Source organism: Littorina saxatilis, linkage group LG10 (genome assembly GCF_037325665.1).
Source record: "Littorina saxatilis isolate snail1 linkage group LG10, US_GU_Lsax_2.0, whole genome shotgun sequence".
Taxonomy (NCBI): Eukaryota; Metazoa; Mollusca; class Gastropoda; order Littorinimorpha; family Littorinidae; genus Littorina; species Littorina saxatilis.
In genome coordinates, this window is record NC_090254.1 from 27715619 (window position 1) to 27743037 (window position 27419).

Here is a 27419-nt window from a genome sequence, read left to right on the forward strand (position 1 = left end):
AATGATTAAAAAACAGTTTTATTCTTCAAGCCGCATAATAAATCAGAGATTAGTATCCTTCATCACACACTTCAGAGAGAGAAATTAACACCACACAGAGAGTACAAAACAGTTTTATTATGGAGAGCGACACAATCAAATCATGAAACTGTTCCACCAGGATTAATTATCATCCTTCATCGCACACCCTTGAGAGAGAGAGAGAGAGAGAGAGAGAGAGGAGAGAGTCACTCCATCTTCTGCAAAGATGCTTTTGCAGAAAAAAGAACAGGTTACCGTTTTCAGCGCTCTTAAATTCCCTTGATTAAGCAAAAACTGTCATCATGATTTCATTTTAACAAAGTTTTTTCAAAAGCACATGTATTTGCTAAAGAAACATAGATTGTTGACCAACTCTACGAACAAAATGTGTGACATTAACACAGCGTCAAGCATGAGTAGATAGTAAACCTTACTTGGCACATTCCTACTTGTTTATATAGTACAGGGCTAAATACAGGCTATATCCAAGGGTTTTTTGTTCACCCGGATTTCTGAACGTGGAACATTAAGTACAGTACTGACCTTATCACTTCTTGTTACTCATTCAACAATCTGAACATGCACATATTGAAGTGAGCTAGTGCAAAGAATTCTGCTGAAAATATCTTTCGTCCCATTTCAAAAATGCTCTTTTCAGAGGTTAACGAAGATTTGTCACACACTTTTTTTTTTATTCAGACAGCAAAAGTCAAAAGCCATAGATAGGTTAATGAAGATTTGTCACAAACTTTTCTTTATTCAGGCAGTAAAAAGCCATTCTATACATGGAAGAGAACACTTGTTGACAGATAAATGCATATTGCAGATCACAGCTCAGCTCAATGCAGCAAACTTTTTCATGTGAAGGGCAACTCTGCTGCATATCTTATTTGCATTCTTGTTCTTTATTCAAACAGAAAAAGTCAAAAGCCATTCGATACATGGAAGAGGACAGCACTTGTTTACAGATAAATGCACGATGCAGATCACAGTCAGCTCATTGCAGCAAACTTTTTCATGTGAAGGGCGACGCTGCTACTTATCTCATCAGCGTTCTTGTTCTGACCAAAGTAGTCCACAAAGTTTCCCTCTGGGTTGATGAGGTACATGATGATGGTGTGGTCCACCTGGAACAGGGAAGAGATTCCTGTTAGTGTATGACCAATGAGTGTGTACAGTGAAACCCCCCTCTTAAGATGCCCTAGATTAGACTTCCTCCCTTTGACCCTGTTTTCTTAGACTTTCTATTCAAAACCTCTGTAAATTTACCCCCATTTAAGACTCCCTCCTTTTTAAGACCTGGTTTTGTCAGATTTTTGGAGGTCTTAAAAAGGAGGTTCCGCTGTCCTGAAAACCATTCCAGTCTTACTCAGGGAAGTTCTACAGACTTGTGCATGTGTATGTAAGAAGCATATTATGTTTGTGGACTTGTAAAAAGCATATGATCATTTGTGGACTTGTAAAATGCATGTTATTATTCACAAATATGACACATAGGAAGCATGCTATCATTAGTGAACAGCATATGGCATATACTGCAGAACTATGGTGGTACGCGCAATAAGTTACACAGGAAGGAAGATATCTCAAAATAACTGTACATCTGAATCCAAATCTAACTCACAATATAGTCGTTGTCCTCATCTTTCGGCCCCATGCTGTAGTAGACACGATAGGCACGCGTGGCTTTGTTCACCTGATCCACTGTCCCAGTCAGACCTATCAACTTGGGGGAAAACTCTGAAACAATTCAGATATTTGTACATAACATGCCTTTGGTTTCGAAAAAGATAGGCAGAGAGAAAAAAAAAAGCTTGGAGAATTGTACAGGGTCCAAGAGCCGCACAGAGTGTGTGTGTGTGTATTTGTGTCTGTCGATCTGTGTGTGTGTGTGTGTGTGTGTGTGTGTGTGTGTGTGTGCGTGTGTGCATGCGTGTGTGCATGCGTGCATGCATGTGTCTGTCTGTCTGTCTGAATATAATATGCATGTCTGAGTGTGCTTTAAAGGGATTTACCTTTTACATATTCTGCAACAGCAGCAGGTGTATCTCTTTCTGGATCCACTGTGATGAAGATAGGCAGCACGTTGGGAATGCTTGGTAAGGATTCTGAAAATAAGCAAGTCTGAGGATTATACAGGAGGTTGCCCCTTATCAACCAAATGTCAAAGATGTGACTAGTTCCCTAAAAAAAACAGACCTGGGAACCCCTGTTTTGCACTTAGAGTATTCTCAAGCAAACTTGGTGTATTTTCAGAAAAATAAGCGTACTCCACATGTTTCACATGCGTCCGTCGCACCGTTAATTCAATTTACCAAAACGTATAAAACAAATGCTCCTTTCCCTGTTTACTGACAAAAAGTGTAATCATGTGTCAAAATACCGGATTGGCTTTGGGATGCGCTTGTGAAGTAAAGTAGTCTAGGAATTTTTCTTGTTGCATTTTTTTTCACTTACCGTACTGCTCGTATTCTAGACAATCACGCGTACAAATTACAGCCAAATCGTATGGCTTCCCAGGTCTGAGAAAATTTTTTTCAGAAAGAGGGTTCAGTGGCACAACAACAACAAAAACACCACCACCACCAACAACAACACCAGCACCACCAACAACAACCAGAGGAGCACCTACCAATCTTGTCCACAACCTCGGCCATCTTCTCCATCTCCTCGGGACAGATGTCGGGACAGTGGGTGAAGCCGAAGTAGATGAGGATCCACTTGCCCAGGAAGTCTTTGTTGGTGACCTTCTGGGACTGAGCGTTCACCAGCTCCCAGTCACCGCCCAGACGCGCCTTCCCCAGTGACTTGCTGCGCTCCTTAGCGATGGCTGCAAATACAGTGGAATCCATCTTGTGAGACCCCCAAATTTAAGACTCCCTCCCTTTTAAGACGGGTTTTTCTCAGACTTTCTGTTCAGAACCTCTAAATATATGATTTCTTTCGCTTGTGACTTGCTAGCAAGTGGCCGAACATTCTGTCAAGCTAAGTTTTGTTTACTAATTGTTTGTGTGTGTACTTAAAAGACTGTTGGGTCGATATATTTGTGACTGTAACGTATTGTTTTGTCAATAACAAACGTTCCAACAACTTACCTTTCTTGTTTTTTGGTTCAGAACCTCTGTAAATTTACCCCCATTTTGAGACCCACGCCAGCTGTGCAAACTCTCTGTGCAATACAGTGGAACAGCCCCTTTTAAGACACCCCCCCCCCCACCCACCCCCCCACCCCCCCACCCACCCCCACCCCCCCACCCACCCCCACCCCCCCACCCACCCCCACCCCATTTAAGACGTTTTCTCAGACTTTCTGTTCAGATTAACCTCTGTAAATTTACCCCCATTTTGAGATCCCCTCCTTTTTAAGACCGGATTTTCTCAGATTTGTGGAGGTCTTAATAGGGGGGGGGGGGGGGGAGTTCTACTGTATGTGGCTGTCACTAGGCCTCTCACCAAGCTCCTTTTCCCTCTTGACGTACTGTAGTCCCAGCAGCATGACGCCTCCCAAGCCCGCCACCACCGCTAGGCCTTTCCATGAGATGGGCTGCGGAAGATAGCAAAATATTACAATGGCACCTGCGATGTGTGGCCCCTCCGATTTTTTGTTGTTCGTTCATGGGCTGAAACTCCCACAGCTTTTACGTGTATGGCCGTTTTTACCCCGCCATTTAGGCAGCCATACGCCGCTTTCGGAGGAAGCATGCTGGGTATTTTCGTGCTTCTATAACCCACCGAACTCTGACATGGATTACAGGATTTTTTCGTGCGCACTTGGTCTTGTGCTTGCGTGTACACACGGGGGTGTTCGGACACCGAGGAGAGTCTGCACACAAAGTTGACTCTGAGAAATAAATCTCTCGCCAAACGTGGGGATGAACTCACGCTGACAGCGGCCAACTGGATACAAATCCAGCGCGCTACCGACTGAGCTACATCCCCGCCCTGGCCCCTCCGATGAGAGGACACATTCTGAGGTCCCTTTGTCTGTTATCTCTACCAAAATATACCTGTCATGACAGGCCACCTGCACTGTAGGGACACCTTTTGCTAATCCCAAGGGTATCCTTTCATCGCAGGTACCACCATATTCAGACCTGTCAACTCAAGTGTGGCAAATTTACAATTTTTAACAATTTTCTGTGTAGCAAATGGTGTTTTAGTGTAGCACTGTCTAAAATGTATTTGCACATCCACATTTAGGTTCTTTTGCGCAAGAATATATACATTTAAAAAAGTAAGTAAATTTAGAAAAAAGAAATATAACGGCCAATAGACTTATAGAGTGTCCGCAGTGCCACTGTTCAGTGTGGACAATGTTTCATGACACAAATTCTGACCGCTACACTGAGTGAGAATCAGAAATGCTTGCCAGGACTCACAAGAAAGAGCAAACTGTTGCATGCTTGTGATTATTTGTTTGAGCGTAGCAGTTATAAGCTTGACGTAACAGCGTGGTAATTTGTCATAAAATGAAGTATGCTACGCTGAAAGCGTAGCAGTTGGCAGCTCTGCATGTATGCAGTCATACCTGTGACGAGAGGCCCCTCCCATAAGAGAACACCTCCCAATAAAGGGCACCTTCTGTTACCCCTTTGCCTTTACCAAAATATGTATACCTGTAGCGAAGGCCACCTGCAATGTTGAGACACTTTTGGCTGAGTGTATTTTCACTGCAGGTACCATACTTTATCACTGCTATTGCTTACCCCTTTGCCCTTGCCAGGTCTCTCTGATTTGGGCAGAACTTTCCCCCCCTCTGATGAGTACCATCGCAAGCCTTGATGCACTCTCTGCCTTGGCCAAGGAGCAATGCCTGGAAACTGCAATCATAATCAAATAGTTATGTATCCATTGAACATTTCATTTTCTTTCTCTGAGCCATGCGACGTCACAGTCCCACAAAACTCATATTTGTGACCCTCCACCACGAAATGAGTCGCATGTCACCTCGCGTGGTTCTGTCCGGGGAGTGTCTGGTAACAGTGTGAGGGTCACCTTAGTCACAGACTTATAACTCAAACAGTTTTTGCTCTTTACTAAAACGGTTTTCACCACTGGATAGAGCATAAACAACTCTTTTGGAAAATGTACAAATATGAAAATCATGCAAAGGTGACATGCGACTCATTCCATGGTGGAGGGTCACATTTAGGAGGATAGCGGAGACTACAAAAGAGTGCATGTTTGTGTGGGTAAACTTTTTTTTTTAAAGAAAGACTTTTAACTAAAATCGATATACATATATATGTTATTTGTATTTTTGACCAAAATATTACATTTTATACATCAGATCTCAAGTCATTTTTCAGTTCGACCGCTGGCTCAGTCTCAGAGGCTGTTTCTACCTCTGTGTGTGTGTGTGTGTGTGTGTGTGTGTGTGTGTGTGTGTGTGTATGTGTGTGTGTGTGTGTGTTTGTACAACACACACACACACACACACACACACACACACGCACACACACACACACACACAAAAATCACTGCATGTGCGAAGGTCAAAATAGTGGTGTCTGGCGTACCTGCTCATGGCACACATATCTGTAGAATATAAACATTGTGTTTGCTTTTTTTGTCAACACACCTGGCGACTATCTCTTTTTACTGCACAGCTGAAGCATGTGCCTTAATTTAAGGCAAAAGCTATACGCACTCCGAGTGTATACAAGATCGATGAATCTGTATGCAACACTCCGGCAATGAAAAGCTCTGTTACAAATCTGTAGCCAATGAAATGCCCCCTAACAAGTCGTTAGGAAGTAGCCAATGAAAAATCAGTCTGATGTAATCATGTATGGAATTCCACTATCTCTTTTTCGGAGTGTCGAGGGTTGGCAAATAATGTACTGTATTCATGAGTATACAACCGTTTCTAGGTCGATACACACTCCGAGTGTGTCCCAAACTCTGACAATAAACTGCCGTGTAGCATCAGTTTTGTGTGTGTGTGTTTGTTTGTGTCTGTGTTTGTCCCCAGCGTACTTTGATACCATGAATCGAAAGTAAAGCGAGCCTTCGCAAAATGGCGTCGAATGACGCTCTGAGTGTTGATGCGGTTCACTGCTGGTCTTTTCAGTACATGCCGAAAATTTAATCTACGTTACAGCAAAGGCCGTGCAGCATGATATTGTTTTCGTTCTTTGTACTCTTATAATCAACAGCTCTGCGTTCCTATCGCAAAGTAGTGTCAAAATCGCTACGCGACCGGACGTTAACGCCGGAGTGTATACAAGATTCTGACCCCTGTATGCACTCCGAGTGTGTATAGCCAGTGCGTTAATTTAATTGCCCGCTGCCCCCCCCCCCCCCGTGACACTCAAAAATCGTATGCAAACGTTAGACCTCGATAATGTATGCGGTAAACCATAATAATTTAATATGTACACAGTTTAAAACACATTATATCATCATTCACTAACAATACATTACATTGGGACACCGATACAGGCCTATCAATCCAATTGTGAATATACCCAAAGCAAAGTTAAAACGGGTAGGCTTAAAAAAGTTAAAGCCGTACTTAAGGTCATTCTCATATATTTTGCAGTACTGCTTCCTCATCCAGTTTGAGAACAGATATTGTCGGCTGAAGATTCTGGTTTGAGAGCTAGTGCACGTAATATTAGTACATTAAATAATGGTATTCACAAAAGTTACAGGTATGCTGGCTTGAGAAACCTTTCATGCACTCGACCTTTTCCGTCGCTCGTTGTGAAAGACCCTGCAGTCGTGACTGTCGTCTGCTGCTCAGGATTCTACCGGCGCTGCACAATCCGTTCCCTGCTGTATGTATACCCGTCGAGCTGGACTTTAACATTGAAAAACATCGCCTGCATATCAGTCTTGCACACAGACTATCCATTGATGAAGGTTACAAGTTTAAGCAACACAAAACGTAGTGAATTTTGTTAGACCTGTTTCGATGGATCACGTAAACCATGCAACCGGAAGGTGAAGGACATCTTTAGTTGAGTTACTACCCCTGATCTGCACTATTCGGTGCACAGGTCGGTCGATTGTGATACATGGGTTTTGCACAGTAGTTTCAGTGCTTGTGTGTGTACAGCTTCCTTCTTCGCGAACCACGGATAAATCACATTGTTTGAAATCATTTTTCTTAAGTTTTATTCTGAGCTGTGACATATATCAATGACGCTATTAGCAAAAATGATGAAATGTACCGTTAAGTCGAATGTGAATAAGAGTACATGTGTTCTGCTATAAGTAGTGCAATACCACAAGTTGTTTCGTAAGATTTGCATTCATATAAAATACATATGTATGCATCTTTGGGATCCGATCAAAGACTAAAAGCCGAAAGAGATAAACTGCTAACATTCCTAAATCAAGAAAGCTAGACTATTTTGGACGCTTGTACCTTTGTACTCCTCAGCAAGTCGAGAAGTGGTGTTGCGCACAGATGCACTGGTCGACCCAAAGTGGGTCACATAAAGCAGGAACTGGGAGCTGCCTGCTGCTAGAAGATAAGAGAGAGAGAGATCGAACCCTGGAATCGGCAATCACTCGGCACCATGATCATCGAACTCCTGTTCAGTCCCATCTTGTGGCTGACATTGGTTGGTGAGTTCATTTTGAAGAAAAAGATAACAATTCCTTTGAAACTAGGGATGTACCCTAGCTAGTTCGGGCACAGGCGGTAGTCCAGTGGACGATACCTTCCGTCTGTGGTTCGGGTTCATTTTTTCCGCAGACATTTATAGTCATAAAAGTTTTAATAAGGTTCGGAATTAGTTTAAGACATTTTTTTTTTAATGTTTTACTAACTGCCGATGCGCCAAATGGCATCACTGTGTAAGTATCATCACTGTTTTATTCATTTTACCATACATCAAACTCTCTCTCTCTCTCTCTCTCTCTCTCTCTCTCTGTGTCTCTCTCTTTCTCTCTCTCTCTCTCTCTCTCTCTCTCTCTCTCTCTCTCTCTCTCTCTCTCTCTCTCTCTCACATATCGGCCATTTAAACATTAACCATGCATATAACAAAATAACAGACATATTATCTTTACTGACTTTCTAACAACGGTAACAACTTTCATATTTTTGGCTTTACGGAATCTCGACTATCTAACATCATACCTGATTCAGATATTTCCATTTCAGGTTATAATACATTACGAAGAGATTCTACAAAACACTTAGAAACTGGCTTGTTAGTTATATTAACGAATCAATAATTTACAAGCGTCTTCAACATCTTGAAACACCTGGTGTAGAATTGCATTTGGTTAGAAATAGGATTAAAAAGATCAGCACCAATCATTGTTGGTTTTTGCTACCGAAATCCAGCAGAAAAGGACTGGGTGGCCGAGTGGTAACGCACTTGCGCTCGGAAGCGAGAGGTTGCGAGTTCGACCCTGGGTCAGGGCGTTAGCAATTTTCTCCCCCCTTTCCTAACCTAGGTGGTGGGTTCAAGTGCTAGTCTTTCGGATGAGACGAAAAACCGAGGTCCCTTCGTGTACACTACATTGGGGTGTGCACGTTAAAGATCCCACGATTGACAAAAGGGTCTTTCCTGGCAAAATTGTATAGGCATAGATAAAAATGTCCACCAAAATACCCGTGTGACTTGGAATAATAGGCCGTGAAAAGTAGGATATGCGCCAAAATGGCTGCGATCTGCTGGCCGATGTGAATGCGTGATGTATTGTGTAAAAAAAATTCCATCTCACACGGCATAAATAAATCCCTGCGCCTTGAATATGTGGGCAATATAAATTGCATAAAAAATATTAAAAAAATAAAAAAATAAAAAATAAATCCCTGCGCTTAGAACTGTACCCACGGAATACGCGCAATATAAGCCTCATATTGATTGATTGATTGATTGATGAATTCATGGATATGATGGATACAGTTTCAAATGAATCAAAAGAAATAATTCTTCTAGGAGATTTTAATATTGATCTTCTGAAACAAAATAAAACTTGGTTGGACACTATTAATCTATTAAATATACATCAAATGATCCAAAAACCAACTAGAGTTACTCCCAATTCTAAAACACTCATTGATCATATTTATGTTTCTGAAAAACGTCATATCAAAGAAACATATGTACCCCTTTTTTTCTGCCAGTGACCACTTTCCCATTTGTATCACTTGGTCTCGTAAAGGGGTTAAAATTCCAAAGGTTGGTCACAAAACTATTACATATCGTTCATTCTCTCATTTCAGTGAAAGTGCATTTCTTTCTGATCTCAAAAATAGCCCACTTTCAAATACTTACAATTTTACAAAGCCTGACGAAGCTTTAGAGTTTTGGACATCTATTTTCATTATCATTTACAACAAACATGCACCACTGAAAACACATCGAGTAAAGCAGACAGAAAAACCCAAATGGATCGACCAAGACATAGAAAATGCTGCAAATTACTGTGACTTCTTAAGAAAACATGGTACCCACAAAGAGTACACACAACAGAGAAATAAAATAAATTCCTTGAAACGAAAACGTAAACAACAATATTTTCAACATCTCATTACATCTAACTGACTTACTTGAATTATTCCTGTAGACTCCCTGTGGAGCATAGGGCCGCCATTACATCTAAACAAGATTCAAAATCTATTTGGAAAGCAATTAACCAGCTCACAAACAAAGAAACTTCAACAAAATCTTCCCAAATAATTGACATTTCTGCAGATACACTCAATGACCATTTCTCAAAAATTGCTGATAAAGTATAAAAGTAATTTCATGTGATCGGACACAGTCAAATAATTTAGAACATTTAAAGGAATACTGCAATTCAAAACAGATACATTTTCAGCATACACTGCCACCAATGACTATACTGGATGTTTACTCTCATCTTCAGCATCTAAAACAAACCGGAACACGTGACATAGATGGTCTGGATGCAAAAATGATAAAAATGGCAGCTCCAATTATCACAGATACATTGACATTTGATTATCTATAACCTTTGTATTGACAAAAGCTATTTTCCTAAACAATTCAAACAGGCTAAAGTGATTCCTCTCTTTAAATCAGGAGATACCACAAATCCTTCAAATTATAGACCAATATCAATTCTATCAATCCTTTCGAAGCCTCTTGAAAAACATATCAATAAACACATCCTTTCTCACTTTGAGAAACAATATGTCACTGAATCCAAATAAAACTAAATGCATGCTACTTACCACGAGGCAAAAAAGACAAAATCTAACATCTGGATTTCCGACATTGCTAATACAAAATCAAGATGTTACCGAAGTTGATAGCCATAAAATCTTGGGAATAACTATTGACAATAACCTGTCTTGGTCAAAACATGTAGACACATCCAAAAAAATATTTCAGTTATCAAAAATCAAACACTTTCTAGACCTTCGCACAAGAAAACTTTTTTTCAGGCACATATTCAGTCAGCTATTGACTGCTTCCACAGTGTGGGACTCTGCAAGTGCAAATACTTTGAAACACTTGGGCAGTTTACATAGACGAGCTGTTAAATTAATTATTTACAAAAAATACATCTCTTTCCATGACTGATTATAAACGATTGCAAATTCTTCCTATCAAAGATAGATTTGCATATAACAAAGGTGTGATGATGTATAGAATTATGCCAGGGAATGCACCTACACTCATTGCCTCAAATTTCAAAATAAATCATTATAGAAAATGTAACAAATTAATTACCCCAACTCCAAGAATTGACCTGTACAAGTCGAGTCTATCATATTCTGGAGCAATTATGTGGAACGCCATTCCAAATATAATTAAATTACGAATTCATGAAACATCATTCAAGGAATATTACATGCTGTTTCTTTTACAAAACTTATAAGAAATATTATCAAGCAGCTGGCAAAATATAACTGTGCTCTCTGATTATATTGAAAAAAATGATTATATATAATTCATGAAGGATATTTTTTAATTTTTTTTATATATTTTTTTTTATACAAACTCATATTTCTCTGTTATAATTTTCAAGCTTTGCTAAAGAATCACAATGCATCTTAAAATGTCTTATTGGTTGCTTGACATGTTAATTATGGTAAATATGTCATTTGTACTACATGTATAGATAAACTTATCTTTTATTTCTTCTTGTTTGTTACCCCTCAATGGGCGAGGGCCGGATGAAAAAAAGCATGTATACATTGCTTATTCTGTCACCCTCGTAAAATAAATTTCAATTCAATTCAATTCAATTCAATTCAATTCTCTCTCTCTCTCTCTCTCTCTCTCTCTCTCTCTCTCTCTCTCTCTCTCTCTCTCTCTCTCTCTCTCTCTCTCTCTCTCTCTCTCTCTCTCTCTCTCTCTTTAACAATGTATTACTATTTTTATATACACTGATTTTTTCGAATGTAGTGTATGTCAATGGGCATGGCATTCACAGCTTTGTTGCGTCAGTGCAATCAACTCTATAATTCTTAACTCATGTCAAATGAACTTACATTTTTCATTTAAGCAATGTATTGTATGTAAATTGATGTTCTTACTTTCATTTTATTATAATCATGTAGCAGTAGTTTTCTTTACTTGCTTATTCTTTAGCAATTTTAGACTAGTCCCTCTTTAGGGCGAGGGCCAGATGTAAAAAAGCAGATCACTGCTTACTCTATTACCCTCGTTAAATAAAGAATTGTTCTTGTTCTCTCTCTCTCTCTCTCTCTCTCTCTCTCTCTCTCTCTCTCTCTCTCTCTCTCTCTCTCTCTCTCTCTCTCTCTCTCTCTCTCTCTCTCTCTCTCTCTCTCTCTCTCTCTCTCTCTCTCTCTCTCTCAACCCTCCCTCTCTCTCTCTCTCTCTCTCTCTCTCTCTCTCTCTCTCTCTCTCTCTCTCTCTCTCTCTCTCTCTCTCTCTCTCTCTCTCTCTCTCTGCGTACATGTCATAAAACGAAATTTGTGGTGGTAGTTTGAAATACTGAAGATACCCCCAATGGGCACTGAGGTATTATACATTATTCACAACCACCCCATATAGTTCTGAAATCTGATTCAGATTAATTGTTGAGTATGTGTGTGTGTGTATGCATATATGCACATGTGTATGTGTATATGTACAGTGTGTGTGTGTGTGTGTGTGTGTGTGTGTGTGTGTGCATGTGTGTGTGCATGTGTGTGTGCATGTGTGTGTGCATGTGTGTGTGTGCATGTGTGTGCGTGTCTGATCTGCTTTCTAGTCTCTGTTCCTTTGTACGTCTGTTTAAAATGACTAAAACTAGAAAGTTTTACAAATGTTTTTTGCGGATTGTTGATTTCAGTGGTCTGCATTGTAAAAGTAGTCCCATGGTTTCTGCGACTCAGACAACTACACAAGAAGTTGAGTGGCTTGCCAAGTGAGAAAGACTTTTCCCTAGTGCTTGGCACTCTACACAAGGTAAGTCATCCGTACACATGCAGGCATTGAGAGACAATTTTGTAAGTGCTCTTTTTAATATATCTTGATTCATTCTTTTCATATGAGTTGGGGTAAGCGCATAGTGCTTTTAGTTATGCGCTATAGAAATCTCCTTAATAAATAAATAAATGTACACCAGTATAACTTGGACAATAACAAGTCGTCAGCGCAAGATGCCATGGCTCAATAAACTCTTGTGTTTATCCCATTTCACAGGTATATCTTCTTCCTCTGCATTCTTGCACTCAATTTTATATATATAAATCTATGTCAATTTATTGTCTGCATAAAAAGCTTTATAACCCCCCCCCCCCCCCCCCCTTGATTTTTAATATAAAAAAACCATATTTTTTCTTCAATGGCAATTAATGTTCATCATCTATCTTCTGTCTTCTATCTATCTATCTATATATATATATATACGGCTTGTGTGTGTGTGTGTGTTCGCGATGCACGGCCAAAGTTCTCGATGGATCTGCTTCAAATTTGGTGGGCATATTCAGGTAGACCCCGGACACAATCTGGTCAATGAAAATTTTCAACACGTGCTCTAAGCGCGGCGCGGTGAACCGATTTTGGTTTTTCTGTAGATCCAGTAGATCCATTCCCAGTAACTCTTCCTTATCTTCTCCAGTGTTTTGCGCGTTTATCTCCCTTCCTTCGTGTGGCGTCAATCCTGTACGGTATTTGCAAGAATATTGAATGAGAAAGAGCTTCTTCAAAATCTGAAGTTTCATCTTCCGATCACAGCTACGGTATCATCCTGAACTCAGGTCAAAATGAGTACGGCTCATTCTCTGAGATAACTGGCGATAGCCGTTGAGCGATGACTGATCAGAATGCTACAGTATGACAAGCAGCTTCAGATATTCCCGTTACTATTTTTAGAAGGTCACTGTCCAGAACGCTTTCCTTGCACCCGTTGTCCTCACTGTAAAAGTGCAAAGGTCGAATCTATTTATAGCCACGCGAAAAATCCACTGTCATCTATCTCTATATGTATATCTATATATATATATACGGCTTCTCTGTGTGTGTGTGTGTGTGGTGTGGTGGTGTGTGTGAGTGTGTGTATGTGTTTGCGTTGCGGTGAACCGCGGTGAATAAATACTCTGTTTCGCGATACGAATTACGAAAATAAACACTTTTTTGTTCGGCTCTACTTCTTCACTTCTTTCACTTCCACCCCACAAAAGCAGCGCTTTTCTGCACAGGTAGTACATCTAAGTATTGCAATTCGTGTACAAAATCCCTCCCATCTTCAAAATATTGCCACTAATATATACTACCCCTCCCATCGTAAATATTCTGCATCAAATTTGGTGGGCATATTCAGGTGGACCCCGGGCACAAACTGGTGGATGAAAATTTTCAACACGTGCTCTAAGCCGGCGAACCGCCACGCTGCATACTCTGTCTCGCGATTCACCCGGCGAAGCTGGGTATTCCTCTAGTGTAATATATACGGTGTATTTTTCCAGTTTCCTGATCAAAATGATGGGCCTGCCTTGCTGAAATATGAGCTTGGCTGGTTGAATACATCACGTCGAATGTTTTTAGTTTGGGCGACGTCTCTACGCCCCATTCTCTTCGTCTACCATCCACACCTTGCCAAAATGATTCTACAGTCTTCAGGTAGGATTTCAAAAGATGATATATTTACACATGTATTTCATGAATAGCAATAATGAAAAGCACACAAGCTCCTCCATTCATTTTGGATCATGATTTGTCTTTCGGTGCACTGTATTTGTAGGCCATGGTCAGAAAGGGAAATGGAGGTCAATTTACTGACATTATGCATGAGCAGACATTCTGAAAAACTAGTATCTTAAATTGAGTTAAAATGTTAAGTCCTTTCTACTGGAAACTTGCATTCTCCCAGTAAGGTAATATATTGTACTACGTTGCAAGCCCCTGGAGCAATTTTTTGATTAGTGCATGCTTTTGTGAACAAGAAACAATTAACAAGTGGCTCTATCCCATCTCCCCCCTTTCCCCGTCGCGATATAACCTTCGTGGTTGAAAACGACGTTAAACACCAAATAAAGAAAGAAAGAAATTGAGTTAAACAATTGTTTTTATTCAGTTGCATAAGTACAAAGTCATAATTGAATGTTATAATAAAGGAGCACAACAAGATAAACTTTAATAAATGTGGTCTTAAATTAACTTCTTACATTAAGGGAAGTCTTAAGACTTTGGGGGGGGGGGGGGGGGGGGGAGTGGTGGCCGGTCGTGAAAGGGGGAGTTCTACTGTACAAGATATTCTACAGTGGAACCCCCCCTTTAAGACTTTCTCCTTTTTAAGACCCTGTTTTCTCAGACTTTTTGTTCATAAGCACTGTAATGTACCCCCATTATAAGACTCCCTCCTGTTTAAGACCTCATTATCTCAGATTTGTGGAGGTCTTAAAAGGGGGGTTCCACTGTACTTTGAAATTGTATGGGTGTCTTTGTTCTCCCCTGGTACTGATGTGGTCTTTGTTACTGGTGACAGAGCCGAAACCAATGGGTTTTGGAGACGTGATGGCCAGCATCAAGCCCTGGGTTGGAGAGGGGTTGGTCACGTCCAATGGGAGCCACTGGCAACGCCATCGCCATCTCCTGACGCCAGCTTTCCACTTTGACATTCTGCGCCCTTATGTCGACATCTTCAACAATGCAGCAGATATCATGTTGGTAAGACACAGCTCTTGTTATTTATCTCCTAATTCCAGCCATAGACCAAATAGCCTGGACCGCCAACTCGTCACGTGACCCTTCGAGGTTACGACGCTTGACTTTCAGGGGCGCGTGACGTCCGGTTTGAAAGGCCAGCAATTCGAAGACAGTGAAAAGAAAGCACGCTCCAGTTATTTGTGACAATGGGAGGTGATAATGAACTGGATTTTCTAAAACTCCAAACTAAACTTAACAAAACTCATCGAAAAACATGTTCCATATGCACTTTAGCTGAGTTTATTTTAGCATTTTCAGAACTTACCTCGGCAACTTTGTCCATGTTTACAATCGACACCGGATATGACATCCCCCTGATTTCTGAAAGGCCATGTAAGCGTAGGTTCCTAAATGCGAGAGGCCGCTACCTCGTAAGAGAGAAAGAGCGGAGAGAGAGCTAGTTGGCGGTCCAGGATAAATGGTCTATGTTCCAGCTTAATTCCACTTTGACATTCTGTGTCCTTATGTCGACATCATCTACAATGCAGCAGATATCATGTTGGTAAGACACAGCTCTCGTTATTTATCTCCTAATTCCAGCTTAATTCCACTTTGACATTCTGTGTCCTTATGTCAACATCTTCTACAATGAAGCAGATATCATGTTAGTAAGACACATTATTATGTCATTAAATCATGCAGCTCTCATTATCTCCTAATTCCAGCTTTCCACTTTGGTATACTTCATCCTTATATGTATGTCTTGAAGAGTGAAGCAGTTATTATGCTGGTAAGACATAGGTTTGCGTTAATTGTTGATTGTAAAGAGAGATCTTTACTTTATATATGGCATAAACGTTTTTAAAGTCTTGTAAATGTATCCCGATATGCTTTTCAAACTGAGCAATATCTTGCAAAGCTTCTACTGTGTTCAGTTGTTATGCTGTTAAGGCATATTAGAGGAATTTCATCAACTGATGGTTGTACGGAGAAATCCTTAATTAGTATTGCCTGAAAGTGTTAGTCTGTATATACCGTGGAAGCCCCCTTGACCCCATAATTTAAGACTTCCTTCTTTTTAATACCTTTTTTTCTCAGACTTTCTGTTAATAACCTATGTAAATTTATTCCCATTTTAAGACTTCCTTCTTTTTAAGACCTTTGTTTGTTTGTTTGCTTAACGCCCAGCCGACCACGAAGGGCCATGCATATCACGGCGGTTTTTAAGACCTGACTTTCACACATCCTTGGAGGTCTTAAAAGGGGGGTTCCAATGTAATGATTTTGAAACTCGATTTTTGTGTGTGCTATGTTTTAGTGCTTTGTGAAGAGTGATTGATTGACCTATGGTAAAAGTTATTGTAACCAAGTGCCAAAACACAACAATCACCTTTGGAGGCGAAGTCCAATCAAACAGGATTGATAATTTTAGAGCTTACTTCTAAGCCCAGTGTGGCAGGAAGACTACCGTCGCCCTTCACAGCAGGCTCTGCAGAGTTGTTGGCCTTTGAAATCACGAGCTTTTATAAGAGCTCATGGGCAACACCTGTGGATTGTAGAGTGAGTTCTGTTTGTGATAGGGTCTGGCGGCTGCTGTCTCCTTGTATGTTCTTGGTTTCCTTTGCGTTAGTTTTATACTGGGCTTAGAAATACGCTCTAAAATCTTCAATCCTGTTTGATTGGACTTCGCCTCCAAAGGTGATTGCTGTGTTTCGGCACTCGGTTCATTAAGAATATGTTCATTTGAGACAAATCACGCTTCCATAATCAAGTTTATGTTTACTTGGTGCTCCAGGTTTTACATCGGTCATACCGCTGAGAGAAGCTGATTTTTTTCAGGAAAAAATTGGTGAGCTTGCGGACAAGGGTGAAAGTTTTGACATCTATCCACTGCTGAAAAAGTGCACGATTGACATAATCCTGAAGTGTGCCATGTCGGTTGATCTGGACATACAACGACAGACGTAAGTGATTCTCAGTGTCTTGACATTTTGCAGCTCACAAAGTCACATGCATCTCTATGGAAGAATTAGGATCAAGTTGGTAGAATTTTCCATAATCCAACAGCTTATGTGGATTTTTTCTCATCTCCTAATTTACACTCACTCACACGCATATGCACTCCAGCATATACACGCACACACAGGCACGCACGCACGCACGCATTCACGCACGCAGGCAGGCATGCACGCACACCTGTAGACTCTCTCTCTCAGATCTCTTGGTCTCTCTCTCTTTCTCTCCCCCTCTCTCTCTTTCTCTCTCTCTCTCCCTCTCTCTCTCTCTCTCTCTCTCTCTCTCTCTCTCTCTCTCTCTCTCTCTCTCTCTCTCTCTCTCTCTCTCTCTCTCTCCTTTCTTCCTTTTCATCAGGCATGTTTTCAAAAATAACAACAACAACAAATCTCATGCTTACATATAAGGAAAAGATAAACAACACCCAATGGTTGCGTTACATATTTGAATAAAACATTGAAGAAGGGAATAGCTGAAGTCGCTCACTCTGATTCCAGTTGAGTAAACAGACAGTTACTTGTTTTCTTTTTGCAACAGGGAGGAGGTTCCTTACATGAAATCCTGCGAGAGACTTGCAACACTTTGGGGCGACAGATTGTCGTAAGTTTGTATGAGTTTTTGCTGAACAGTTTAGCCAAAAACCCCTCCTAAGAACTAGAAAAATCTGAAAAATCTGAGGTCTAAAAAATCAGGGAGTCTGAAAAAAGGAGCTAAATTTACAGAAATTGTTTACAGAAAATCTGGAAACATAGCTGGATGGGGATATATGATCTGAAAATAATGAGTTTTCACTGTATTTTGTTCTTGGAAATTCTCCAGTCTCTTACCATAATTATTTGTCCCTTTCCTTATTATTTTTGTCAGTTATTTAGGGAGCAATCATGCTAGTGTAACCGAGTGTCGGAACACAACAATCACCTTTTGAGGCGAAGTCCAATCAAACAGGATTGAGAATTTTAGAGCTAATCTCTTCGCCCTATAAAAACTGTTATGGTTACGCAAAGGAAACCAAGAACATACAAGAAGACCGCAGCAGCAAACAGAACTCTACAATTCACAGGTGTCGGCAATAAATAGCTCGCACTATCTAAGGCCAAGAACTGCAGAGCCTGCTGTGAAGGTTGAAGCAGTAGTCTCCCTGTCACCCTAGTTTGACAGTGCACGTAGCAATGTGGTGAATTGTGCAGCGAGCAACAATAAACGCTGAAAAATAAAAATGTTGCTTTAAAAATATTGTTCACTCAGGTCATTAAAATGTTTGAAGCTTGCACGTTTGGACATTTCCAGATTTATCCCGGTGCGAGATTCGTTGTCACAATATCTCTTTTAAATGTTCAATCTTCTTTCATCAAGTAACATCACTTTCAGGAGACTACTCCAGATGTTTTATGGGTTTCATGCATTTTATTTTGCAGCACCCCACTCCACTATATAGACTGGATCTTTGAGAGATCAGCTGCAGGGCAGGAGTTTATGCAGCATTGTGACTTGGTGCACACATTTGCTGAAAACATCATCAATAAAAGACGCCAAACCCTGGTCAGTGTTTTTTTTAATATTTTGTTTATTGTGTTTTATTTTGTACTTTAATTCTTTGCTTGTTCATTGTGTGTGCAGATGTGTGTGTTTTTTTAGGATTAATCAGCCAACAGCACTTCAAGCCGGTTATGTTATGGTGTCATAACAGGTTTTAATCCGCAAAATGAAAGAGAAAAAACCCCAGACACATGAAAAGTTTCATAAACATCTGTCCCGTTGTTTTATCAGAATCAGTATATATATACATACACATGCATACATACATGTACACACACACACACACACACACACACACACACACACACACACACACACACACACACACACACACACACACACACACACACACACACACACACACACATCCCTTTCCATTCTGAGTCTGCTGGAAAACATTAACAAAATATTGACTGAATATAAAAAATAAGCAGTCTCTTGATTTTGCCCCTTGGGAAGTAAATTAAATGTATCATCACATTGAATGAATCTCAGCATGTTCACTCTTCTTTTACAGTGGCCCCTGTCAATAACAACCATCGTAAGGACGACCAAACACGGTCATTTTAGACAGGGGGTCGCTATGGGAAGGTGAATTCTATAGAATAATAAACCTCAGGGATCTTTTGGGTTGTAGTTGTGGGCAGGAGGTTGTTATGGGGAGGTGGTCTCCAGGGCAGGTTTCATTGTGGTATGTCAAGTCACTTTCATGCGGCTAATTTCGGAGATTTAACCAATAACTCACCATATCTTGACAGGCTGGAGACATTTGGTCCATTTATCATTCTGATGTTTTTTTAAGTCTTCAAGGAAACGTGTCCTACGTTCACTTTGTTCTTCCCAAATTATTTAAACATATCTAGTTTTGATTAGTATTATATGGCGCAGTGGTAAGACGTCGGCCTCCTAATCGGGAGGTCGTGAGTTCGAATCCCCGTCGCTGCCGCCTAGTGGGTTAAGAGTGGAGATTTTTCCGCTCTTCCAGGTCAACTTATGTGCAGACCTGCTAGTGACTTACCCCCTTCGTGTGTACACGCAAGCACAAGACCAAGTGCGCACGGAAAAGATCCTGTAATCCATGTCAGAGTTCGGTGGGTTATGGAAACATGAAAATACCCAGCATGCCTACACAACGAAAGCGGAGTGAAGCTGACTATGCTCTGAGAGAATAGTGTGGGGAACCCAAATGGGCAAACGAGCTGACACGTCACCAGAATTTCCCCTCAGTGGCATGTAAGAAAATCCCTGTGTCCTGCCAGAAGTGCAGATGGCTGTCTACACCTAAACAAGCCTACGCTTATGTAGCACGATCCTTGTTACTGCTAGCTTAAATTCCACTGGGAGGGCGTTACCCAAATTCCCCAGCAATTGAGAAGGAGGGACTCACATTTCCCAGCAATTTGGAGGGAGGGACCCATGCAAATTTACCAGCAATAAAATTGTGATAACATTTTTTTTTAAAATTGTCCCCAGGAGAAAGAGGGTCCTCCCAAGAAGCGCTACCTGGACTTTGTGGACATCCTGCTGACCGCCAAGGATGAGTCTGGACAGGGACTCAGCGCCACCGACATCCGGTCAGAGGTGGACACGTTCCTCTTTGCTGGTAAGTAATGTGGAACCCCCCACTTTAAGACCCCCCACTTTAAGACCCCCCACTTTAAGACCCCTCAATTTAAGACTTCCTCCCTTTTAAGAATCCCTAATTTATAATCTTCCTCCTTTTTAAGACCTTGCTTTTTCGGATTTCGTGTTCATAACATCTGTAAATGTATACCACCATTTTAATACTCGCTCCTTTTTAAGACCTGCTTTTCTCACACAGCCCTGAAAGTCCAACAATTAAAACGGTGTACTGGCCTTTGGCTAGTGATTCTGAAAATTTACTAGCCAGAGACCAAACTTTACTAGCCAAACCAACAATTTGTTTCAGCAACTTTACTTGCATTTGGAGAGTAGAGGCTGATCACTAATGTATGTTGCAGGCCACGAGACATCCTCCACTGCCACCAGCTGGTTGCTGCACCTTCTCTCAGAGAACCAGGACTGCCAGGAGCGTGCGCAGCAGGAAGTGGATAACATACTGAATGGAAGAGACTCCACTGACATCGCGTGGTATGCTTTCATTAATGATTGCATGTTGTCTAGTTTCTTCATGAATTTTGCTGTCATGGAGCTGGCTGTATATACGTACGGTGGTACCACTGTTTTAAGACCAAAAGTACAGAGGACCCCCCCTTTTAAGACCCCCCAATTTAAGAGTTCCTCCCTTTTAAGACCTTGCTTTTTCAGATTTTCAGTTCATAAGCTCTGTAAAGACTCCCCCCTTTTAAAGACATGATGTTCTCAGATTTGTGAAGGTCTTTAAAGGGGTTCCATCGTACTTTACCGGCTGTAGAAGGGGATTGCCTGTAACTGTATACACCCATTCCTTCACAGTGCAAAGTTACTTTACCGGCTGTAGAAGGGGATTCCCTGTTACTGTATACACCCATTCCTTCACAATGCAAAGTTACTCTGCCGGCTGTAGAAGGGGATTCCCTGTTACTGTATACACCCATTCCTTCACAGTGCAAAGTTACTTTGCAGGCTGTAGAAGGGGATTCCCTGTATCTGTATACACCCATTCCTTCACAGTGCAAAGTTACTTTACCGGCTGTAGAAGGGGATTCCCTGTAACTGGATACACCCATTCCTTCACTGTGCAAAGTTACTTTGCAGGCTGTAGAAGGGGATTCCCTGTAACTGTATACACCCATTCCTTCACAGTGCAAAGTTACTTTACCGGCTGTAGAAGGGGATTCCCTGTAACTGTATACACCCATTCCTTCACAGTGCAAAGTTACTTTCCAGGCTTTAGAAGGGGATTCCCTGTAACTGTATACATCCATTCCTTCACAGTGCAAAGTTACTTTGCAGGCTGTAGAAGGGGATTCCCTGTAACTGTATACACCCATTCCTTCACAGTGTAAAGTTACTTTGCAGGCTGTAGAAGGGGATTCCCTGTTACTGTATACACCCATTCCTTCACAGTGTAAAGTTATTTTGCAGGCTGTAGAAGGGGATTCCCTGTTACTGTATACACCCATTCCTTCACAGTGCAAAGTTACTTTGCAGGCTGTAGAAGGGGATTCCCTGTTACTGTATACACCCATTCCTTCACAGTGCCTTTGCAGGCTGTAGAAGGATTCCCTGTTACTGTATAACACCCATTCCTTCACGGTGCAAAGTTACTTTGCAGGCTGTAGAAGGGGATTCCCTGTTACTGTATACACCCATTCCTTCACAGTGCAAAGTTACTTTGCAGGCTGTAGAAGGGGATTCCCTGTAACTGTATACACCCATTCCTTCACAGTGCAAAGTTACTTTGCAGGCTGTAGAAGGGGATTCCCTGTTACTGTATACACCCATTCCTAACACAGTGTAAAGTTACTTTGCAGGCTGTAAAAGGGGATTCCCTGTAACTGTATACACCCATTCCTTCACAGTGTAAAGTTACTTTGCAGGCTGTAGATGGGGATTCCCTGTAACTGTATACACCCATTCCTTCACAGTGCAAAGTTACTTTGCAGGCTGTAGAAGGGGATTCCCTGTTACTGTATACACCCATTGCTTCACAGTGCAAAGTTACTTTGCAGGCTGTAGAAGGGGATTCCCTGTTACTGTATACACCCATTCCTTCACAGTGTAAAGTTACTTTGCAGGCTGTAGATGGGGATTCCCTGTAACTGTATACACCCATTCCTTCACAGTGCAAAGTTACTTTGCAGGCTGTAGAAGGGGATTCCCTGTTACTGTATACACCCATTCCTTCACAGTGCAAAGTTACTTTGCAGGCTGTAGAAGGGGATTCCCTGTAACTGTATACATCCATTCCTTCACAGTGCAAAGTTACTTTGCAGGCTGTAGAAGGGGATTCCCTGTAACTGTATACACCCATTCCTTCACAGTGTAAAGTTACTTTGCAGGCTGTAGAAGGGGATTCCCTGTTACTGTATACACCCATTCCTTCACAGTGTAAAGTTATTTTGCAGGCTGTAGAAGGGGATTCCCTGTTACTGTATGCACCCATTCCTTCACAGTGCAAAGTTACTTTGCAGGCTGTAGAAGGGGATTCCCTGTTACTGTATACACCCATTCCTTCACAGTGCCTTTGCAGGCTGTAGAAGGATTCCCTGTTACTGTATAACACCCATTCCTTCACGGTGCAAAGTTACTTTGCAGGCTGTAGAAGGGGATTCCCTGTTACTGTATACACCCATTCCTTCACAGTGCAAAGTTACTTTGCAGGCTGTAGAAGGGGATTCCCTGTAACTGTATACACCCATTCCTTCACAGTGCAAAGTTACTTTGCAGGCTGTAGAAGGGGATTCCCTGTTACTGTATACACCCATTCCTAACACAGTGTAAAGTTACTTTGCAGGCTGTAAAAGGGGATTCCCTGTAACTGTATACACCCATTCCTTCACAGTGTAAAGTTACTTTGCAGGCTGTAGATGGGGATTCCCTGTAACTGTATACACCCATTCCTTCACAGTGCAAAGTTACTTTGCAGGCTGTAGAAGGGGATTCCCTGTTACTGTATACACCCATTCCTTCACAGTGCAAAGTTACTTTGCAGGCTGTAGAAGGGGATTCCCTGTTACTGTATACACCCATTCCTTCACAGTGCAAAGTTACTTTGCAGGCTGTAAAACGAAGCTCCCTGTTTTTGTGACCAGGTCAGACCTCCCCAAGCTGGAGTATGTGTCTTGCTGCATTAAGGAAACCCTCCGCCTGTATCCCCCTGCACCCGGCATTGTGCGCATTCTGACCAAGGACGTGACGATGGACGGTGTGGAGGTTCCGTCAGGCACGCGTGTTGGTGTGTTACTCATTCTCATGCACCGAAACCCTGAGATCTTCCCTGACCCGGACCAGTTTCAGCCTGACCGCTTCACCAAGGCCAACAGTCAGGCCAGGGACCCTTTCGCCTTCGCCCCTTTCTCCGCCGGACCCAGGTTTGTGGGATGTTTATTTCATTTATTTTTTATTTTTTATTTTCATTACTTTATTGTCCCATCCCTGGGAAATTCAGGTTGCTTCCTCCCAGTGAAAAGCTAGCAGCAACAGAGTCGCGCTACCCAGGTGTATGCGTGTTTCGGTGTAATCAGCCACCTGTACTTACGGCAGAATGACCAATGTATTTTACGTGCCACAGTGGTGACACAGGGGTGGAACATGGATACCGTCTCTGAGTCTGCACATAAAGTTGACCCGTGTCCGTACCCCCCGCGGGTTAGGGGGAAAAATTTACCCGATGCTCCCCAGCATGTCGTAAGAGGCGACTAACGGATTCTGTTTCTCCTTTTACCCTTGTTAAGTGTTTCTTGTATAGAATATAGTCAATGTTTGTAAAGATTTTAGTCAAGCAGTATGTAAGAAATGTTAAGTCCTTTGTACTGAAAACTTGCATTCTCCCAGTAAGGTCATATATTGTACTACGTTGCACGCCCCTGGAGCAATTTTTTGATTAGTGCTTTTGTGAACAAGAAACAATTAACAAGTGGCTCTATCCCATCTGCCCCCCTTTCCCCCGTCGCGATATAACCTTTGTGGTTGAAAACGACGTTAAACACCAAATAAAGAAAGAAAGAAAGACCCGTGTCCGTACGTCCCAACCCGGATTCACCCCCCGCGGGTTAGGGGGAGTCCCATATTGGTTGGGACTAGAAAGAATTTACCCGATGCTACCCAGCATGTCGTAAGAGGCGACTAACGGTTCTGTTTCTTCTCTTCTTTTGTCTTATTTCTGCCTTACCAGTCCTTTCACCTATACTGTAAACTACCTTGTATAAGCCCAGTATCTTGTATAAGCCCATCCCCAACTTTTGGACGAATTTTGTGTAAAGGCCCTTCTACCTTGTATAAGCCCACCCCCCACTTTTTATTTTTACCAAAAACATAAAAATGTATTTTCTTATATTATTCTTCGTTGTGTGTGTGCCTATGCCTTAATGTTATGAACTGATACTGTGTGATAGGCTTATCAGTCAAGTCTAGCATGCAGTTTTGTGTTGTTCGCTTTTGACCTAACTTTAGCAATTAGAATTATGACGTAAACTTAGACAATTGGTATTGTTGTTTTGTGTTTGGGAGAGAGAGAGAGAGAGAGAGAGAGAGAGAGAGAGAGAGAGAGAGAGAGAGAGAGAGAGAGAGAGAGAGAGAGAGAGAGAGAGAGAGAGAGAGCTTGTTATGAACTTAACGTTTAAGACATAAACTGCCTTCAAAATGCAGGTCTAACCCCATCTTTATTGTTTTGCACAGGGGGTAGTACCTTGAAAAAGCCCACCCCTAACTTTAAGGTCACTTTTGTGTGCAGGGGGGGGGTGGGCTTATACAAGGTAGTTTACAGTATTTCCTTCCAAGAAAACTCACCCTACTATTCCCTGCAGTTTTCCAATTCTTTTCTTGTTGTCTTATTTCTACCTGACTGGATCCATCACCTTTATTTCACTTACCAAAAGTCTTCTTTTCCACATCCTTATTTCTCTGCACCCCGCATGTCGTATGAGGCGACTAACGGATTCTGTTTCTCCTTTAACCCTTGTTAAGTGGTTCTTGTATAGAATATAGTCAATGTTTGTAGGGATTTTAGTCAAGCAGTATGTAAGAAATGTTTAGTCCTTTGTACTGGAAACTTGCATTCTCCCAGTAGAGGGCCCCAAAGAGTTTAAAATCGTGATCGTGATTGGCGTTTTTTGACCTTTCTGTGACCGTGATTGCCGAAATTTCCATTTCTGTGATCGTGATAGGACTTTGCCCGTGATCCGTGATGACAAAAAATTCAAGTCTCGTGATCGTGATCGTCATTTTTTTTCGTGATCGTGATGGGCATTATTGCAAAGCATTTTATTTTCAACGTACATTTTTTTACAGCTGTATCACTCTATGATCCTCTATTCGTCAAGGTGTTTGTGATCGTGAAAACAAAAATCAAGGTAACTGTGATCGTGAAAGCTAAAATTTCCCTTCCCGTGATCGTGATGATACCCCCCCTTTGGGGCCCTCCCAGTAGGGTCAACGTTGCAGGCCCCTGGAGCAATTTTTTGATTGGTGCTTTTGTGAACAAGAAGCACTTAACAAGTGGCTCTATCCCATCTCCCCCCTTTCCCCTATCCCATCTCCCCCTTTCCCTCGTCGCGATATAACCTTCGTGGTTGAAAACGACGTTAAACACCAAATAAAGAAAGAAAGAACCCGGATTCGAACCTGCAACCCTAGGATGACAAGTCCAGTGCTCTACCAATTGAGGCCCCCTAACCGTAACCATTACTTCTTCTCTTTTTCTTCTTCGTTGATGGGCTGAAACTCCCACATTCACTCATGTTTTTGCACGAGTGGATTTTTACATGTACATGTATGACCGTTTTTACCCCGCCATTCAGGCAGCCATACGCCGCTTTCTAGGGGTCGCCATTATAATTTTGACCTATAAAATCTTAAACAGGTTGACGACTAATTTGACCTTTCAAAATCAAGAAAAAAATTCTGGTATGTCGATCCACTACAAACACCATTGGATGGACGTACAGTATTTGTAAATGTTTCGTTATGTGTATAATTTAACATTCCGTTCACTAATCTTCTCTTGTGTTTTGATAGGTGAAATCATTAAACAGTAGTTAAGACAGGTCTGTTTTCTTATTCTTGTTCTGCGACTATGTGTGAGTTTTTGGGTTTAATTGTCAATTTGTGTGTGATTGGGGGGGGGGGGAGTCAAACGCTGTAGGTAGGCGGTTTTTCACGATTATACAGTGCATGTCCACACTAAGTTTCTTGTTAACTAGTAATACCTAAAAGAAAGGAAGAATAGATCCCACACACTTTTTATATGGTCATGCACAAAACGTTAAACTAAGGCGTAATGATACATAACAAACTTTATCTTGCTAAGTTAAAACTTACAACTTTTAGATGCAATCAAAACCAGTAGAACATTCCGGTTTGTGATTTCTTTTCTTGTACTTCCAAGTAAAAAATTATTTATATTCCGATTTGGGTTTCAGAAATTGCATTGGACAAAACTTTGCCAACAACGAGATGAAGGTCCTTGCCTCCAAAATTCTGCATAAGTAAGTACTGTGTGTCTGTGTATGTAGAGGCAAAGAAACTGTTTGGTAGAGGTTACATGCCGAGTCTCAGTAAGGATACTAAAAATAATGGTAGAAGTTGGCGGATCATGAAAAATGCGAGACCATTCATTTTAATATCCACTGAGACGAGATGGGTAACCTATTTATTCTCCCTGAAATTGAAGGGATGTGTGCATTTGCTGGCGTGTGTTCGGTTTATAAAATGAATTATTGATGATAATCGACCGACAGATTGCAGTCTTTTTATCGAAGTGGCCAAGTGTGTAGAAATCTGAAAGGCGAACAACTCTAGTCTGTACACAAAGTATGGGAGTTACTTTCCTTGAGACCTTTCTCGGGCGGATGGTTTGTACGAGGAAGATTTCAATTCAGAAAACCAAACTCATGGATTTTATATTGAATTTCGTGTGTTCAATCCTGTAGTTGTTAGTTTAAATATAGTTTATTTGTGTGGTCTGCAACAGAGATGTATATTTCGTACATTTGAGTGGTCAGGTCTTTTCAATCTCTAAAAGTAGTGCCCACAAAGTGTAGCTTCTCAGCCTACGAGCTATCAAGGATTCAGGCTGGTAGTTATTTATTTTGTTGCTGGGTGGTAATCGAAAATGAACACCCCTTCCAGTTTACAGATATGCAAGTAGCAGAGGGGGGAATAAATGTCTGCCACACATGTCTCTGCACG

General features: G+C 41.3%; 2 protein-coding genes across 3 annotated transcripts in view; one reads left to right on the top strand and one right to left on the bottom strand.

Annotated features, from left to right (window-relative positions):
• LOC138978546 (protein SCO1 homolog, mitochondrial-like) lies at positions 1 to 7062 on the bottom strand. 2 transcript variants are annotated; one of them, XM_070351292.1, is made up of 7 exons: positions 6933 to 7062; positions 4728 to 4841; positions 3475 to 3565; positions 2654 to 2851; positions 2037 to 2129; positions 1646 to 1761; positions 1 to 1148 (listed from the first exon to the last, which is right to left on the bottom strand). In XM_070351292.1, the coding sequence occupies exons 1-7, from the start codon at positions 6978 to 6980 to the stop codon at positions 1014 to 1016; spliced, it is 795 nt and encodes a 264-aa protein (XP_070207393.1). In that variant the 5' UTR covers positions 6981 to 7062; the 3' UTR covers positions 1 to 1013. The 2 variants fall into 2 exon arrangements, with proteins under 2 accessions (XP_070207393.1, XP_070207392.1); XM_070351291.1 differs by having other exon boundaries at positions 6713 to 6978.
• LOC138978538 (cytochrome P450 4F12-like) overlaps positions 7005 to 27419 on the top strand; it is a 21942-nt gene continuing 1527 nt past the window's right edge. The window contains exons 1-11 of the mRNA XM_070351283.1: positions 7005 to 7599; positions 12259 to 12374; positions 13877 to 14030; positions 14896 to 15077; positions 16896 to 17020; positions 17607 to 17669; positions 18485 to 18608; positions 20079 to 20208; positions 20588 to 20717; positions 23324 to 23602; positions 26651 to 26716. Coding sequence (XP_070207384.1) covers positions 7551 to 7599; positions 12259 to 12374; positions 13877 to 14030; positions 14896 to 15077; positions 16896 to 17020; positions 17607 to 17669; positions 18485 to 18608; positions 20079 to 20208; positions 20588 to 20717; positions 23324 to 23602; positions 26651 to 26716 — 1418 coding nt within the window. The 5' untranslated portion in view covers positions 7005 to 7550. The remainder of the gene's footprint in view (positions 7600 to 12258; positions 12375 to 13876; positions 14031 to 14895; positions 15078 to 16895; positions 17021 to 17606; positions 17670 to 18484; positions 18609 to 20078; positions 20209 to 20587; positions 20718 to 23323; positions 23603 to 26650; positions 26717 to 27419) is intronic.

Coding starts and splice junctions, on each gene's coding strand:
- LOC138978546 (XM_070351291.1), bottom strand. CDS start 6,880: ATGGATAGTCTGTGTGCAAGACTGATATGCAGGCGATGTTTTTCAATG. Junction 3,566..4,727: donor GACCTGGCAAGGGCAAAGGG/GTAAGCAATAGC, acceptor TATCTTCCGCAG/CCCATCTCATGGAAAGGCCT. Junction 1,762..2,036: donor TGTTGCAGAATATGTAAAAG/GTAAATCCCTTT, acceptor GAATTGTTTCAG/AGTTTTCCCCCAAGTTGATA.